At 35.2% G+C, this 13,728-nt stretch overlaps 2 protein-coding genes across 6 annotated transcripts in view; one reads left to right on the top strand and one right to left on the bottom strand.

The window, feature by feature from the left end:
• Positions 1–5,517, bottom strand: part of LOC108750450 — an 8,030-nt gene extending 2,513 nt beyond the window's left edge. The window contains exons 1-2 of one of the 4 annotated variants that reach the window (XM_018489886.1): positions 5,432–5,517; positions 242–814 (exon numbers count right to left, since the gene is read on the bottom strand). In XM_018489886.1, the coding sequence (XP_018345388.1) occupies positions 242–628 (387 nt within the window). In that variant the 5' untranslated portion in view covers positions 629–814; positions 5,432–5,517. Of the gene's footprint in view, positions 1–241; positions 887–928; positions 984–5,431 lie in introns of those variants that run through there. The other 3 variants (XM_018489889.1, XM_018489888.1, XM_018489887.1) reach the window with 3 other exon arrangements.
• Positions 5,518–7,071: 1,554 nt separating this feature from the next.
• Positions 7,072–13,605, top strand: LOC108750803 (angiopoietin-4). 2 transcript variants are annotated; one of them, XM_018490561.1, is made up of 11 exons: positions 7,072–8,641; positions 8,758–8,933; positions 9,699–9,970; positions 10,300–10,829; positions 10,977–11,239; positions 11,457–11,733; positions 12,026–12,157; positions 12,430–12,617; positions 12,777–12,920; positions 13,067–13,191; positions 13,354–13,460. In XM_018490561.1, exons 2-11 carry the CDS (start codon positions 8,770–8,772, stop codon positions 13,458–13,460), a joined length of 2,202 nt encoding a protein of 733 aa, XP_018346063.1. In that variant the 5' UTR covers positions 7,072–8,641; positions 8,758–8,769. The 2 variants fall into 2 exon arrangements, with proteins under 2 accessions (XP_018346063.1, XP_018346064.1); XM_018490562.1 differs by lacking the exon at positions 7,072–8,641 and having other exon boundaries at positions 8,771–8,933; positions 13,354–13,605.
• The last annotated feature ends 123 nt before the right edge of the window (positions 13,606–13,728 follow it).

Genomic DNA, 13,728 nt, shown 5'->3' with positions numbered 1-13,728 from the left:
TATTTATCTTCCTTAAAGACTTGATCGTCGAACGTTATATATATATATATATATATAGTATATCTTTCTTACGGCCTCTACATTGTGTACGTATGTGGCTATTTCGCGCAAGAAAAGAGATTATGTAAAGGCGCCGTATGGAATTTACATATATGCATGATTACGCGATACTTGGCTATGTATGTAGTGTTATTACTTCATTGGCATGGCTCACGTTTAGAAGTGGTAAACCGCAAATTACCTCTTTTCCGGATTCATCGCTCGCGTTGTATAAAATAGGGAAGCGATCGATAATCCCGCCGCGATCCTTCAAAGTCTCTTTGAAAATGGGCAATACTTCTTTATAGAAGAACATCTCGCGTTGAAACATATTTGTGACGTTACTGCTAGATAGAGCTTCGCTGGTGTCCAAAGTTCGCGTAGTTTTGAGAATAAGCCCAGTTTTCTTGTCCTCGCCATCTTCAGCGACGCCCTCGATCGTGACGCGGCAGACGAGGCTAACGTAATTATCACCGATGTTGGTGCCCTCAGTTATGTGAAATTTTGGGGCCAATAACTTGATGCTTTTTGCGTATGCACGCAAATAATCGTGCAATCGCTCGTCTGACACAATTTTCTCATCTGCCATTTTTTTTTTCCCCCTTTCCTGCCTGTTGATGATCTTTATCTCACGGAATCGGGCGGATGTTGCTTATGTTTGTTCCTTACGACAGAGTTCAGTAATGCTCTAAGCTTTATTTCAAATCGTCGAGATATCGGAATCGAATTGTCTTAGTACGCGACTGCTTACACCTCGATGATAAGAGAACGATTACTGAAATGATCGTTGAAAAGCATCGCTTATATTATTTCCGTGTTATCGCATTTTTAATTTCGTTCTACTGAGCAAGTTATGAAGATTACAAAATGTATACACGGTAATTTTTACCTAATTCATCGCTGAAAGGAGTCCCATGTATACGCAGCTCTGTGCCATTTTTCACAATTCTTAATCTTCTTCCTCTCTCTTCCTTTTTATATTTGATTTTAAATAAATGATTCAATGTCTATGATGAAATTATAAATTATATGTTCTTGTACCTGTACATTAAATATTATAGGTTGTTCACCTTTAACTTTACTTAGAATGAAAGGCGCCCAGAGGATTATGGTTTGTCGCTTACATCTGTTATTTTTACACCAAACGCGCAACAGAGAAAGGAAGGAAAAGAGAGGAGTGTGAGGAGTGGCGAGATACTGACCACCATTTCTCCAATTAAAGTGCCTTTGCCCGTTTCAGTTGAGAAACGGTATTTCCTACGGTATATATAGTCTACTTTAATCTATTTTATATATATATATATAAAATATATATATAAAATCCTTTAAATATATATATATATATATATATATAGGTATAATTTTTCAATTTAGCTATTATAGAAGAAATATCTTTATCCGTTTAAAAAAACAATATACAACAAAATATTAAAAAATATGTAACAAACTACAGTAGATGACACAATTCTGTATAATCACTTCTACTTATTTACTCATCTATGTACACGTGCAAATTGTTCGTAAAATCCTTTTGTTATCGGAATAGATAACTATCTTAATCGATCCAAACAATGTTGCAAACACTTCGACCCGCTCACTTTACTAGATAAAAACGCGCGGCAATTTTATACCCGCAGTAGAATAAGAAGAGAAATTCTCAAGAAAGAGATCTTCGATTTAAATAAACAGAAAGTAGGCGAGGAGAATCCCGCGTTTCTTATCAAAAAGTATGAAAAACGATGACGATTGACATGAACGGTTCTCGTAGTTTTAACCGGTTTGGAGAGGAACAATTGATAGCTTATTTCGTGGTGTTGGTCAAGATCTTTACGTTTCAGTGCGGCAGCACTCGTATACGGTGTGACCCTATACAATTTACGAACCTACCAACTTATATTAGCCGCTTGCGTAATCGTGACTTTCATACGTTGTACTTTCGTTTTCGAAAGTATGATATAATTATTTAGATAGAGGAATCCGATGGAACAAAAAAAAAAAAAAAGAAAAGAAAAGAAAAGAAAATTATCACGTCGGTGCATTTCTCGCGGAAGCGTCCGGAAAACTTCCACGTTAGCGGGAAGCCGGTAGAATAATTGTGGAAAATACGGCTTATCGAGACCCTTCGGAATTCTGGGAACGTATTGTTATTAATGAGATGGCGTATTGCCCCATTTAATTTTTTCCCCCGACAGGTATGCGAGGTCAATTCTCGCGAGAATATTCCTCATTCCTCGTTTATTCTTTATTACAACGAATTCTATTTTTCCTCTTTTTTTCCTTTCTCCTCAGTATCCATTTGTGCACTTATTCTATTTTACTCTTTCGCCGGCATAACGCGGGATTTTTAAGCACCTTATCAGTATTTTGATTGTGTGCGAACTGGTAAGATAAATTTAAATCTAAAAATACAATCTGACTTCTACGATAGAAGTTACGAGAGTCAAAACTCGTTGTTAAAGCCCCAAGTAGAGCAACAAGTCATTATAATATCAAAATAATGTCAAGACGACTCCAATTGATGACTCTAAATTTATGGGGTATATGTTTATATTATTAAAAGTCATTTTTAATCATTTCCGACTCGTTTTGACATTATCGTGACTTGTCCTGCTTGAGGCTTTAACAAGTATACAAGAATTTTTTAAGATTTTCATATAATTCGAAATAATAAAAAGTTATTTTTGTTTCTCGAAGACACTTATTTCAGACGAAAGAGTTAAGAAAGCGAATAATTAACGTTGGATTCGTGAGATATTAAACAAATAATAAATAAAGAAAAAACGGGCAATTAAAACATTAATATGCGATAATTAATACGATTATCTTATAAACATATATTTCAATCGTACATTTTGCATAAAAACTAAACGTTCCGACTCAATTCGAGCCATCCTCAGCAGTCTCAAATAATAACAATTCTTGATAGCCATCCGATAATCGTAATCCAAGAAATCGAGTGCAACAAGTCTCACAAATTACCAAATCTGGAGTATATATAACCATCAGTTAGCTATTTAACTAAATGCGAGATAAATGAAAAATAATATCATTCAAAAGAACTATTACTAAAAAGAAAGGAAACAAAATCTTATGGAGACTTACCCCAATCAGAACAACAAGTCATTATGATATCAAAATTATGTCAAAATGACTTCAAAATGATCATTAAAAGTTATTTTTCAATCGTTTCCGATTTATTTTAATGTCATTTTGACGTTGTCGTGACTTGTTATTTTGCTTGGGACCTATTGCACCCCATAACTGTGCACAATAATATAAAATAAATTACATTAAGATTGACAAAACGGATAAAATTACACTAAATTTCTTGTGAGAACATAACGTTTGCAGTGTCAACGCGGAATCACGTATATAAATGAGCATTAAGAAATAAATATTATAAGAATGGGAACAACATTGCCAGAGGAATAGAATTGAAAAACAATGTAGATAGACACTTAAGTATAGTTATAACAATCAAAAGAATTAAAATTTATTTATTAGGTTCGTATAAGCATGGTGCAAGAACTCTGTGTCTGATTTCAAATTTAAACCGTTGTCTTGCAATTATTTGATATTAAACATTTTGGACACTAATTTTTTTACCCAGATATCTTTCATTATCAAAAATTTTGGTGTTCATCCAAATTCATAGTCTAATTGTAATCTATGTTTGGAAGTGACAGACAAGTTATCGCTTCTTTCATTAATGTTATTTTTATGTTCGTTGATTCCAGTCTTTAACTTAACTCGTCTGTCCCACGTAAGAAGCATTACAATTTTTACAATTAATCTTGTAATCACATTTTTTTTTCGACTAAAGAGGAAGAACGTTTTTTTGTGCTTTGATGATTCCGTTAAGTTTATTTAAACTGAAGAAGGACAGTTTGACATTCAGATTTTTAATGATACTCTTAAATTTGTCTGAAACTTGTAATTATTTTGAATTTAAACTGAGTTTTTTATTTTTTTTTTTTTCAATTTTATTTTTCTTTATTTGTAATTTATTCTTTTTAATTGTGCGACAATTAAAAAAATGTATTTGACTCTTACTTTACCCTTTATTTATTGTTATTTGTTTTGTATAGGAGGAATCCTTCTATCTGTTAAATACTTAAATTTGTCATAAATGCAAGGCAAAAATAGAGAAACACGAAGTTGTTTTATTGTCATCGTTAGGTTTGTCTGTTCGTTTTAGCGTCTTACATTTCAAAAGAGACCTCAGTCGTAAATTAATCGTGTCAAAAATAAAATTAATAGGGTAATCGTCGTCCAAAAATGTCTTAATAATAAAATTAAAATTATCCCTATGGTATTTTGGATGAGATAGTAAAAAAGTTCTGTCCACCATGCCCCATAAGAACACTTCTCTTTTGTGAAAGCGGACTCTTTCGGGAAAGAGTTAAAATTTCATATTGCCGGCGGAGAGTTAAATAAAAAGTATATAACAGGGCCGAGGTCATCTCCATTCGTACATACATTTCCGACTTCGCGTGAACAACATTATTATTAACTTTTAAACGTTACTGTCAGTTTGCTACGCTCAATGTTCGCATAGATAGCGCCATTGAAAAAAAAAAAAGGTAGATAGTATCGCGATCCCTACAATTTACTCGTTTCTCAGCATCGTTCCAGTGCAACTTCGTTGCGTTACTAAGCCTCGCGACGTGTCCGATGTTCGTTCCGTATACGATGTGATATTATGACATCTCCCCCTCTCCCTCCCGTTGATTTCATTTGCAAGATGACACTTCAAACCTCGTGATCGCAGCCAGAGTCTGTTTGTCGGTCGAATCGGTCCGTGGGGCCGTTGACACGATCAATGGATTGCGATTACGAGGTTCGAGATATCCTCTCGGATCGCAATTCGCGAGCGGATCTCCTCTGGGAGGGGGGGGGGCTCCGGGGAAGCTGAAGGAGGGAGAGATCCGTTTTTTCCATCGATTCCCGATTGCTCAACGGTCGAGAGGCACATAATAATCACGGAGATTGTATCATAGCGGGTCGGGATATTTCAAGGCGATATACAACCATTCTCCGGCTCGCGCCGATTCGGCCTTACTCCAGTATTCTCGATGTAATAAACGAACGAGCGAGACTTCGCCCGCAGCGAGTTAAGTTTCCCGGCGCTCGCCGTCGCTCGCGTTCCTTCTCGCTTCTTTCAAACCGCCCGGGCGCATAGCCGCAAATAAACGGCGCAAACGAACCGGTCGGATCGATCGTTAGCGAGAGAGAATCGACGTTAATACGCCTCTACTCCTCTAGCGATAATTTCCTTTTCCTTTTCTAATTTGTCTTTACTCGCGCGGTCTCCTCGTCGACTCTGTCCCCTCCCGCTCCCCTCCCCTCTCCCCTTAGTTAATTCCCCTGATTCACTTTAACGCGTCTCTACCTCTCTATTCTTTCCACTTTCCCTCGTTATCTTCACCTTGTAGCACGATCCTCCGGAATTCCGATACATTCGACGTGCATTGTCGATTACGGTGCACTGCGGCGCGGAATTATGTTTGCAAGCATATCATAAAAATATTCACGTGATTTTTCATTTACGTCAGACTAGCCTCGACTAGTCATCATCATGTGAGTCGAGATCATAGACCATTTATATTATCGCCGTGACGTAACGTAATGCAAGCAGGACAGTGTGTACTTGAAATCATAAATTGTAGCATTGCCTTTTCACGCCTACATTTTATGTTTGAGTTATTGAAATAAATTTCAATGATAATTTACAGATGACGGAGGAAGATTAGAGGCAGTTGATTTTTGTATAACACAATATCGCAGATCGTACTGATTGAAGAAATACGCGGAGTACTTTCGGAAAAGTTTTTATCTTAAAAGTTTATAGGTCTTTGATTTGAATTTTTTTTATAAAAGATATACGATTAAGATATTAAAAATAGGTTATCTGGGTGAGTCAATCATTTACATCTAACATTCGCTTTAGCGAAAATAGAAATGGGAGCGAATTGAATGTAAGGTTAACAAAAGAGCGTAAAGAAAATATTTAATAGAGGACATTTAATTAATAACTTTTCCTTTACATTTCGTTGTCTCAATTCTTATCTCATAGAAACTTCGTTTATTTATTTGTTACACTCTCTCTCTTTCTCTCTCTCTCTCTCTCTCTCTCTCTCTCTCTCTCTCTCTCTCTCTCTTCACATTTAAGATTTTCTAATCTTTATTTTCACTAGAATGTCGTTGAATGTTCAAAAACACCGCAATTCGAAAATATTCTTATGTTTCTCGATCTCTTTGATTTTCTGCATGCTAGTATGCTACAGAATTCGTTGGCATCTGATTTATGTTTTAAGAACAAAAAACGTCACGACGATGAAGGAAGCCAGATACATTTAATTTTCATAATTACACACAGTTATTCAAGAGGAAGTTGTAACATTGATGTAATGTTATTTGTATTCTGTGGGAGTTGTTAATTAAAACCTCTCACTCTTAACAATATAATATAATGTAATGTAACAATGTAATGTAACATATAACAGTTATATAACAAGTAACAATTATATTGTTAGATGGAAAATTATATACGTAACAATTATGTTACTGTTAGTTGACTGAGTGTCTGCTGAGAAGTTTTTGGAAAATTTTCATTTTCATGTTTGACAAATGTTTCATTTTGATCTTTGCAGAAAGTATAATATATTACGTAGAAATACCAGACTATATATCATGCAGGTGAGGTTTCACTGAAGAAATTCAGCGTTGAATTTTTCAAAGTACAACAAACCAAAAGACTGCACGCTCTCTCTCTCTCTCTCTCTCTCTCTGCTTCTCAATCTCTGTATTGCAGAACGATCTCGTGTTGGCGTTCGCCCCGTAAAGGGTTTCTGAGAACAAAGCGTTACGATAATCGCAGCGAAAAGAGATTCGAAGCGGGCGGAGTGTATATGTGTGTGTGTATACGTGTGTATTTCCTGAATGAAAATCCATAACCGGATGGCGACGCAACGCGGTCCCCTTTCATTCCGGCCGGCACTCTCGGTTTCGTTTTCTGCAAAGGTTCCCGGCCGCAACTCGGTGCTCACGGTCTACGCGGCAGCGTAGTGTTACGGTACGGGAAAGGTTCTCCAGGGTACCACGGGGTCTTACACCCCACCCTTTCACCGCGTTCACCGCCACCTGTACAGGTCGACCGGGACTGGAGAATGGGACCAGGACCGCCGCGCTGGTTCTCCAAGTTGAAAAGGAATGGTAGTGAGAGTCCGAGAAGTCCACAGCGGTAGCGGGGGAGGAAAGGGTTTCACGAGCGGCTGTCGCGATGATCGAGTACGCTCGCTCGCTCGCTCGCTCGCTCGCTCGCCGTACGTTCGCGTGCGCGCGAACGCGCGGCCACTTTAATGTGAAAGTAAGTCTTACAGTTGACCGAAAACTGCGTGCCCGTCGTGCTCTCGTCGGCTATCCACGACCGACGTGCCATGCCGTAGCGTGTTGTTCCGTCCGATCCGATGCGATGTGCATACCCGTACGGCTCCAATCGATCGGTTCTACAGCCGTAGTCGACACGCTGTAAAAAAACAAAAAACAAAAAAAAAAAACAAAAGAGGAAAAGATAAAAAGAAAAAGGGAGATCCGCTCTAATCGCTTTGCTAATTAATTACCGTATCGACACGCTAGTTGACTCATCCACGGTACACGCAATATTTCAATCACGACTCCTCAACTTTCTATTACATTTTGTCTGACGTTGTTTCGTCACAATCAATCTCGATCGTCAGCTAATTTTTGAAGAATTCTACCTACAGGATAATACGAGAGCGACATTAACAGCGAGGCTGCGAGAAGGAAGGAAAAGAAAGAAAAGGGAGAAAAAAGGAATAAAAAAGGAAAAAGTGAGAGATACATAAAATTTCATGCAAAGATCGTCGTTTTTCAACCAAACAGTGATAAGAATTGGCTGCCTAAGCCTACAACGTTTAGTGAAGTGAAGCTATCTCGATTAAATTGGATATCTTTCCTCATGCAATAACGCAAAGTTTATATGGCATTTTCGTACTTTTATTAATTTCTTGCTTTATAAAAGAAAGTGCAAGTGCGCATGAATATTAAAACTATCTTTCCGTTTTAAGTCTAAGAACTCTTCTATTAAAAATAATAAGACAAGTAGTGATTGTGCAACGCGGAAAATCATATTCGGATATATAATAATAATATTAATAATAATAATTTATTTTTCTATTTTTTTTTTTGAGTGAAAATCGCTCGCGATGCGTTGACGCATTTTTAAAAGATACACGTCACGTTTATTCTATGTATTCAAGTTGCGTACGGATCCGTGCAGAAAAGTTTAAGAGATTTAGCATAAATCAGATTCCTTGTATGTAATTATAATGTATGGACGAGAGTTCATCGTATAAATGAATCTTAATTACGGCTTCATTTATATCCGTGCGGCACTATGTGATAAATCAAAGTGTACGTGCAGCAAGTGAGTGTGGACCAGAAGTTAAATGTATATTCACGCATGTGACGAGGCTAAACAAAACGGAAGAAAGGAAGGAAGGAAGGAAAGTCGGAAGCGTACACGGATTCGCGCGTATTCCGTTTTTTTCATCGGACTTCTCGATAAATCGACTTGATTGTAAATGAATTTTTCGTTTAATGTACCTGTCTACGTAACTATGCGCTCACGTCTCCAAACGTAATCGCGTCGATCGTTGTGTTCGAGGCTTTTTGAAACTACTTTACGGTTTGCAGGACATTGTAATTATGAAACAAACGGTGCTCGTTATCACTTGCGTTTTGGGCTTTGTCTCAGCGGGAAGTCCTCGATTACCTCGAACATCCGCTGATCAGCGTGGCACGCGTAGTGCAAGCCATAATAATACCGGCGCAACGCTACAGCCGTCCTCACGCAATTTGCAACGAAATAGGTGAGAATATAGAGAGGATGCCATTGCATCCTAATTTTTTCTTCTCTTTCCATTTATTTATTTATTTATTTTTTTTTTTTACTCAAACGAGAACATCTCGATTTTATGCGACGGATAAAGTGCGAAATGAACCGTAATAACAGATCTTATAAACGGGAGAACTGAACAGTTAACCGCTCGTTACGTAAACCAGTCGATCATACTCCCAAAGCTTGCCGATATTTCGCTTACGAAACTTTCCATTTAGTTTGCGAATGTATTCATAACCGTGCATCACGCGATGTTGTAGCTTCACTTTAATGACACTAAATGTGATGTATCTTCAGTAGAGCCATGGAGAGTCGTTGCAAATGTTTGATTCACGGTACTATAATGAGTCTTTTTCATTTAATGCAATGACGATTGGAACGATTGATAATTTTTCAAATGACAAATTTATTTACTGCCGTTATTAATCAAATTACCAATAATAAACTTATTAATGAAAATTTATTTATATATATATATACAAATAATAATAGTCAGGAAAAGATATTTTATCAAAAATACATATATATGTAAATAATAAATATTAATAAATATATATCATAGAGAGAGAGAGAGAAAGAGAAAGAGAGAGAGAGAGAGAGAGAGAGAGAGAGACATTTAAACGATTTATTTTATTATTGGAGAATCTGTGTGGTAGACAGTCGTATATATATTCTGGTATTAGCAATGATATGAAGTAACACAATTAGAAGACAATAAATTAATTATTTGTTGTAGAGAGCAATACCTTTTCAACGTCTTTGAAGTAATAGTATCAACTTTGGAGTCCAAGTTACAGCGAATCGAGAATTTAGATAAGGCAGTGGAGCATTTGATGAGAAGAGTAGAGGCTTTAGATTCACGTGTAAACGATAATATTGACAAAACAGATGCGGTCATTACTAAACTTAGAACGTTAGATTTGAAGCTTTTCAATGCGTATCCTAGCATACCCGTGGAAGTTGCAACGAGGATTACCGAAAGTAAGAGCGGAAGTCATACAGAAGATAGTAAGTATGTGATACATATCTTCACGGATTTTATATTTTATATCTGGTTATTTAATCGGTCTCGATTTCTTTTTTCGCTTATGACACATAAAAAGGAAAAAAATGTATCAGGCTGTTTTAAAATATTTATTAAGAAATATATATATATATAGAGCGATGTGCGTGCAAGGGAAATGAATCAAGTTTCTTATTAAAAAAATAAAGCAAAATAAAAGATAAGCTTCTTATTTAGAAATAGCATATTTCATTTTTATTACATTGTGCAAATAAATTGAAGATAACGTAATTGAAATCAAATTATATTGCAATGTTTAACTAAAATGTTACAGTTCCATTAATACGTGTGATTCATCATGATCAAAACGATCAAGCGCCAGAAACTCTCGGCGAAAAATTGGTTTCTCTGGATCAGAAAGTTTCCGATATCGATCATAAGCTTGTCAATCTTAAGAATCAGCTCGACAACAATTTTTTACAAAATGATGATATAAATGCCGAGGCGAGTGAAAAGAAGCCCGTTAGTATGAGCGTCATTGAGATTACCAAGGCTATGAGTAACGAAGTGATGAACCATATGACGCTTGAGATTGAGAATCTTAAGCAAGCGACAGGTAATATGGATCGAAAGCTTCAATTCCATATGAATTTAGTGTCGGATAATCTCGGAGCGGTGTACAATATGATTAGTGATGTGCACGAAGCTATTGTCGAGAAAAATAATGAGAACAATCGGCATAATCGTCTTAATTTAACAACAACCGAAGCCCCGACGAAACAAAGCAAGATCGATCGTCTTGCGGAACAAATGTATCCGATGCTTACCGTTTCTGAAAAAATGGATCAAGTTTGGAATGTAGTGGTGAGTTTTAGTTAAATATGAAATTAACAATAACATTTTACTTTCGGGAGTGCATTAATGTTGTTAGAGAACTGATATTACAATCAGTATAATATATTGCGCATAATAACATAAAAAATAACATGATATTAATTTGAATAATATTAGATGGGAACGAAAAGTTCAGTGGACGACTTGCTGCCAAAATCCGACGAATTACTTACTCAGACTCAAAGGCAAGAGAGAGCGATTAATGAAATTCACGCTGATCTAAGATCAAAAACAAACAAAATTATCGAAAATCTTGAAGGCGTTGAAAGCCGCTTGAGGAAACAAGAGGATGATGTAGCCACTCTCGCTCAACGTCCGATTGCGGCCGAATTGTTATTAGATCCAACGATCGATCGGCTCGTTGAATATGATCCAAGCAGGTAAACATTCTTTATATTAGATAATTTACAAAATGATTATCGAGAATTACGTAATGACTATCATATTTGCAACAGCGTTCGACTTAAGAAATAGTGACGATTGCACAATATAATTGTTCTTCAACGAAATCTTTCCTCCAATTCAAAGTATTTTCCATAATAGAAGAAATATCTAATAAGTCAAAACGAAATAAAGTCTTATATTGTTTATTCCAAGATACGTCAGCGTAGCCGAAGATTTTGTAACGGAGATGCCCACATCTACGCTATCCACTGCTTCACCGTCCTTATCAACTACAACATCGATATCATCCGTCGCTTCACCCTCAAATAATCCTACTTATAGTTCCACGACACCTATGACTACATCTTCGAGTACCGCGAGACCAAATAGCAGAAATCGAGGAGTGATATTCCCGAGTGTTAAAAATAAACCGAGTTTAGCAAATTCTACTTTTACAAGCGACATATTAATTAATTATAAGGATGTCAAGGTATTTTAATATTTAATATTTTGTGTACTTTTCTTTATTTACAAAGCATGATCGTCTCGTACAATGTAAAGCGTGTCATAGCTTATAGTAAAAAAAAAAAAGATTTATAAAACATTATTGCCGAGAATGTTAATGTTTAAAATATTTTAATATATTTTTTTTTATTTGATTCTTATCAGATATCTTTGCGAGACTTATTTCAGAGAGCAAAAGAAAAAGATTTTGATAATATCCATAATATGTACCCGACTTTTTATTTTTTTTTATTATCTTCTGCATTTTGAAATTTCAGGGTTATTCTTGCGTGGATTTATTAAACGGAGGAATGAGAGACAGTGGGGTATACTATCTACAAATACGCGGTACAACATATTGGTTCCTTAAAGTTTATTGTGAACAGGAAGTTGCTGATGGTGGCTGGACGGTGAGTTTATTATTGACATTAAATATATATATAATATATACATTAACTTTAATTTAAATGACGATAATAAAATAAAAATTATTAAATTTCATTACTTATCAAAAAATGAAATTAAAAAAATGGAAGAAAATCACGGACTTCTATATAGAGAAGACATATAATAATCGATAAATACTGTTATATAATGATCGATTAATTAATATGAACACATTTACATACGTGTCTTAAATATTTGTTGTAAATCGATTTACAACAAATTTTTATTTTTAAAGGTTATTCAACGAAGAGATGATTTCGGAGAACCAAGAGAGAATTTTAATAGAGATTGGGCAGATTACAAAAATGGATTTGGAGATCCCGCTAAAGAATTTTGGCTAGGCAATGAAAATATATATATGTTAACAAATAATGAAGATTACATGCTCAGAGTTGAACTTGAGGACTTCGAAGGTAACAAAAGGTATATGCCTAAACTGTAGATTAATTATAGCAGCTTTTTTTTACTATTGCTAAAGGGTACTAATAATGTGCATGTAGCTTTACAGTTTCCATATTGGAAATAGATTGCGCAGATATAAATTGAAATCGATCGAATATAATTATAATTTCATTTTATTAGGTATGCGCAATATTCGCATTTTAAGATTTATTCAGAGGGAGAGTATTATAAATTGGAGATAGATGGGTATGAAGGAAATGCCGGAGATTCATTGAACGATCCTTGGTACGGATCAAACAATAGTCCATTTTCTACGTACAACAGGTGAGATATTATATATCTTATATAATAAATAATACAAAAAGTTTATATGACGAATGAAATAAATCTTGTTATATTATCGTAATTATATGTGAAATCATATATGCCATAAGAGTTTATTGGATTTAAAGATATATTTATGCTTTTAGGGATAATGACAGATCATCCTTGAATTGTGCTTCAATGCTCAAGGGTGGTTGGTGGTGGAAGTCTTGCGGACGTGGATTAAATGGTCTTTATATAAATGATCCACAAGATGTTACTGCACGACAAGGTATGTTCATAAGTCGCTAATGGAAATATTAAAATTAAAGTAAATTTCAATCTTCTAAATTAATTAATAATAATTAATAAAACAAATATCATAAATTGTGGAAAAATTAAAATTAAATTCTCAATCGGTATTCACAAATAAAAATTTGCTGTTATACTAAAGGTATCGTATGGTTCCGTTGGAGAGGTTGGGATTATACTCTAAAACGTGCATTGATGATGATTAAACCAAAAGGACTAGCAACAACGACAACGACAACAACGGTATAAATATTGAAATTAAAAGTTTGAAACGTTAACTTTGAAATTTCTTACGCGATCATTAAATAACAACCTTGCACATAGTACTTAAATTATGTATTACAAACGCATAAACACGCTGTAATATAAATTTTAAAGCACCGTTTTTAATTATTTTTCGTCCACTAAGTATATCCATGTTAAATTTAAAAATATTGCAACTCAAATTTTATTTGTATTCGATATAGTAAAATAATTATTGCTCAATAAAAATTATTTTTCAATCAGATCTCATATC

Source organism: Trachymyrmex septentrionalis, unplaced genomic scaffold, assembly GCF_001594115.1.
Source record: "Trachymyrmex septentrionalis isolate Tsep2-gDNA-1 unplaced genomic scaffold, Tsep1.0 scaffold37, whole genome shotgun sequence".
Lineage (NCBI taxonomy): Eukaryota > Metazoa > Arthropoda > Insecta > Hymenoptera > Formicidae > Trachymyrmex > Trachymyrmex septentrionalis.
This window is presented reverse-complemented; position numbering and strand designations above follow the sequence as displayed.

Coding starts and splice junctions, on each gene's coding strand:
- LOC108750803 (XM_018490561.1), top strand. CDS start 8,770: ATGAAACAAACGGTGCTCGTTATCACTTGCGTTTTGGGCTTTGTCTCA. Junction 11,240..11,456: donor GTTGAATATGATCCAAGCAG/GTAAACATTCTT, acceptor GTTTATTCCAAG/ATACGTCAGCGTAGCCGAAG. Junction 13,192..13,353: donor AGATGTTACTGCACGACAAG/GTATGTTCATAA, acceptor GTTATACTAAAG/GTATCGTATGGTTCCGTTGG.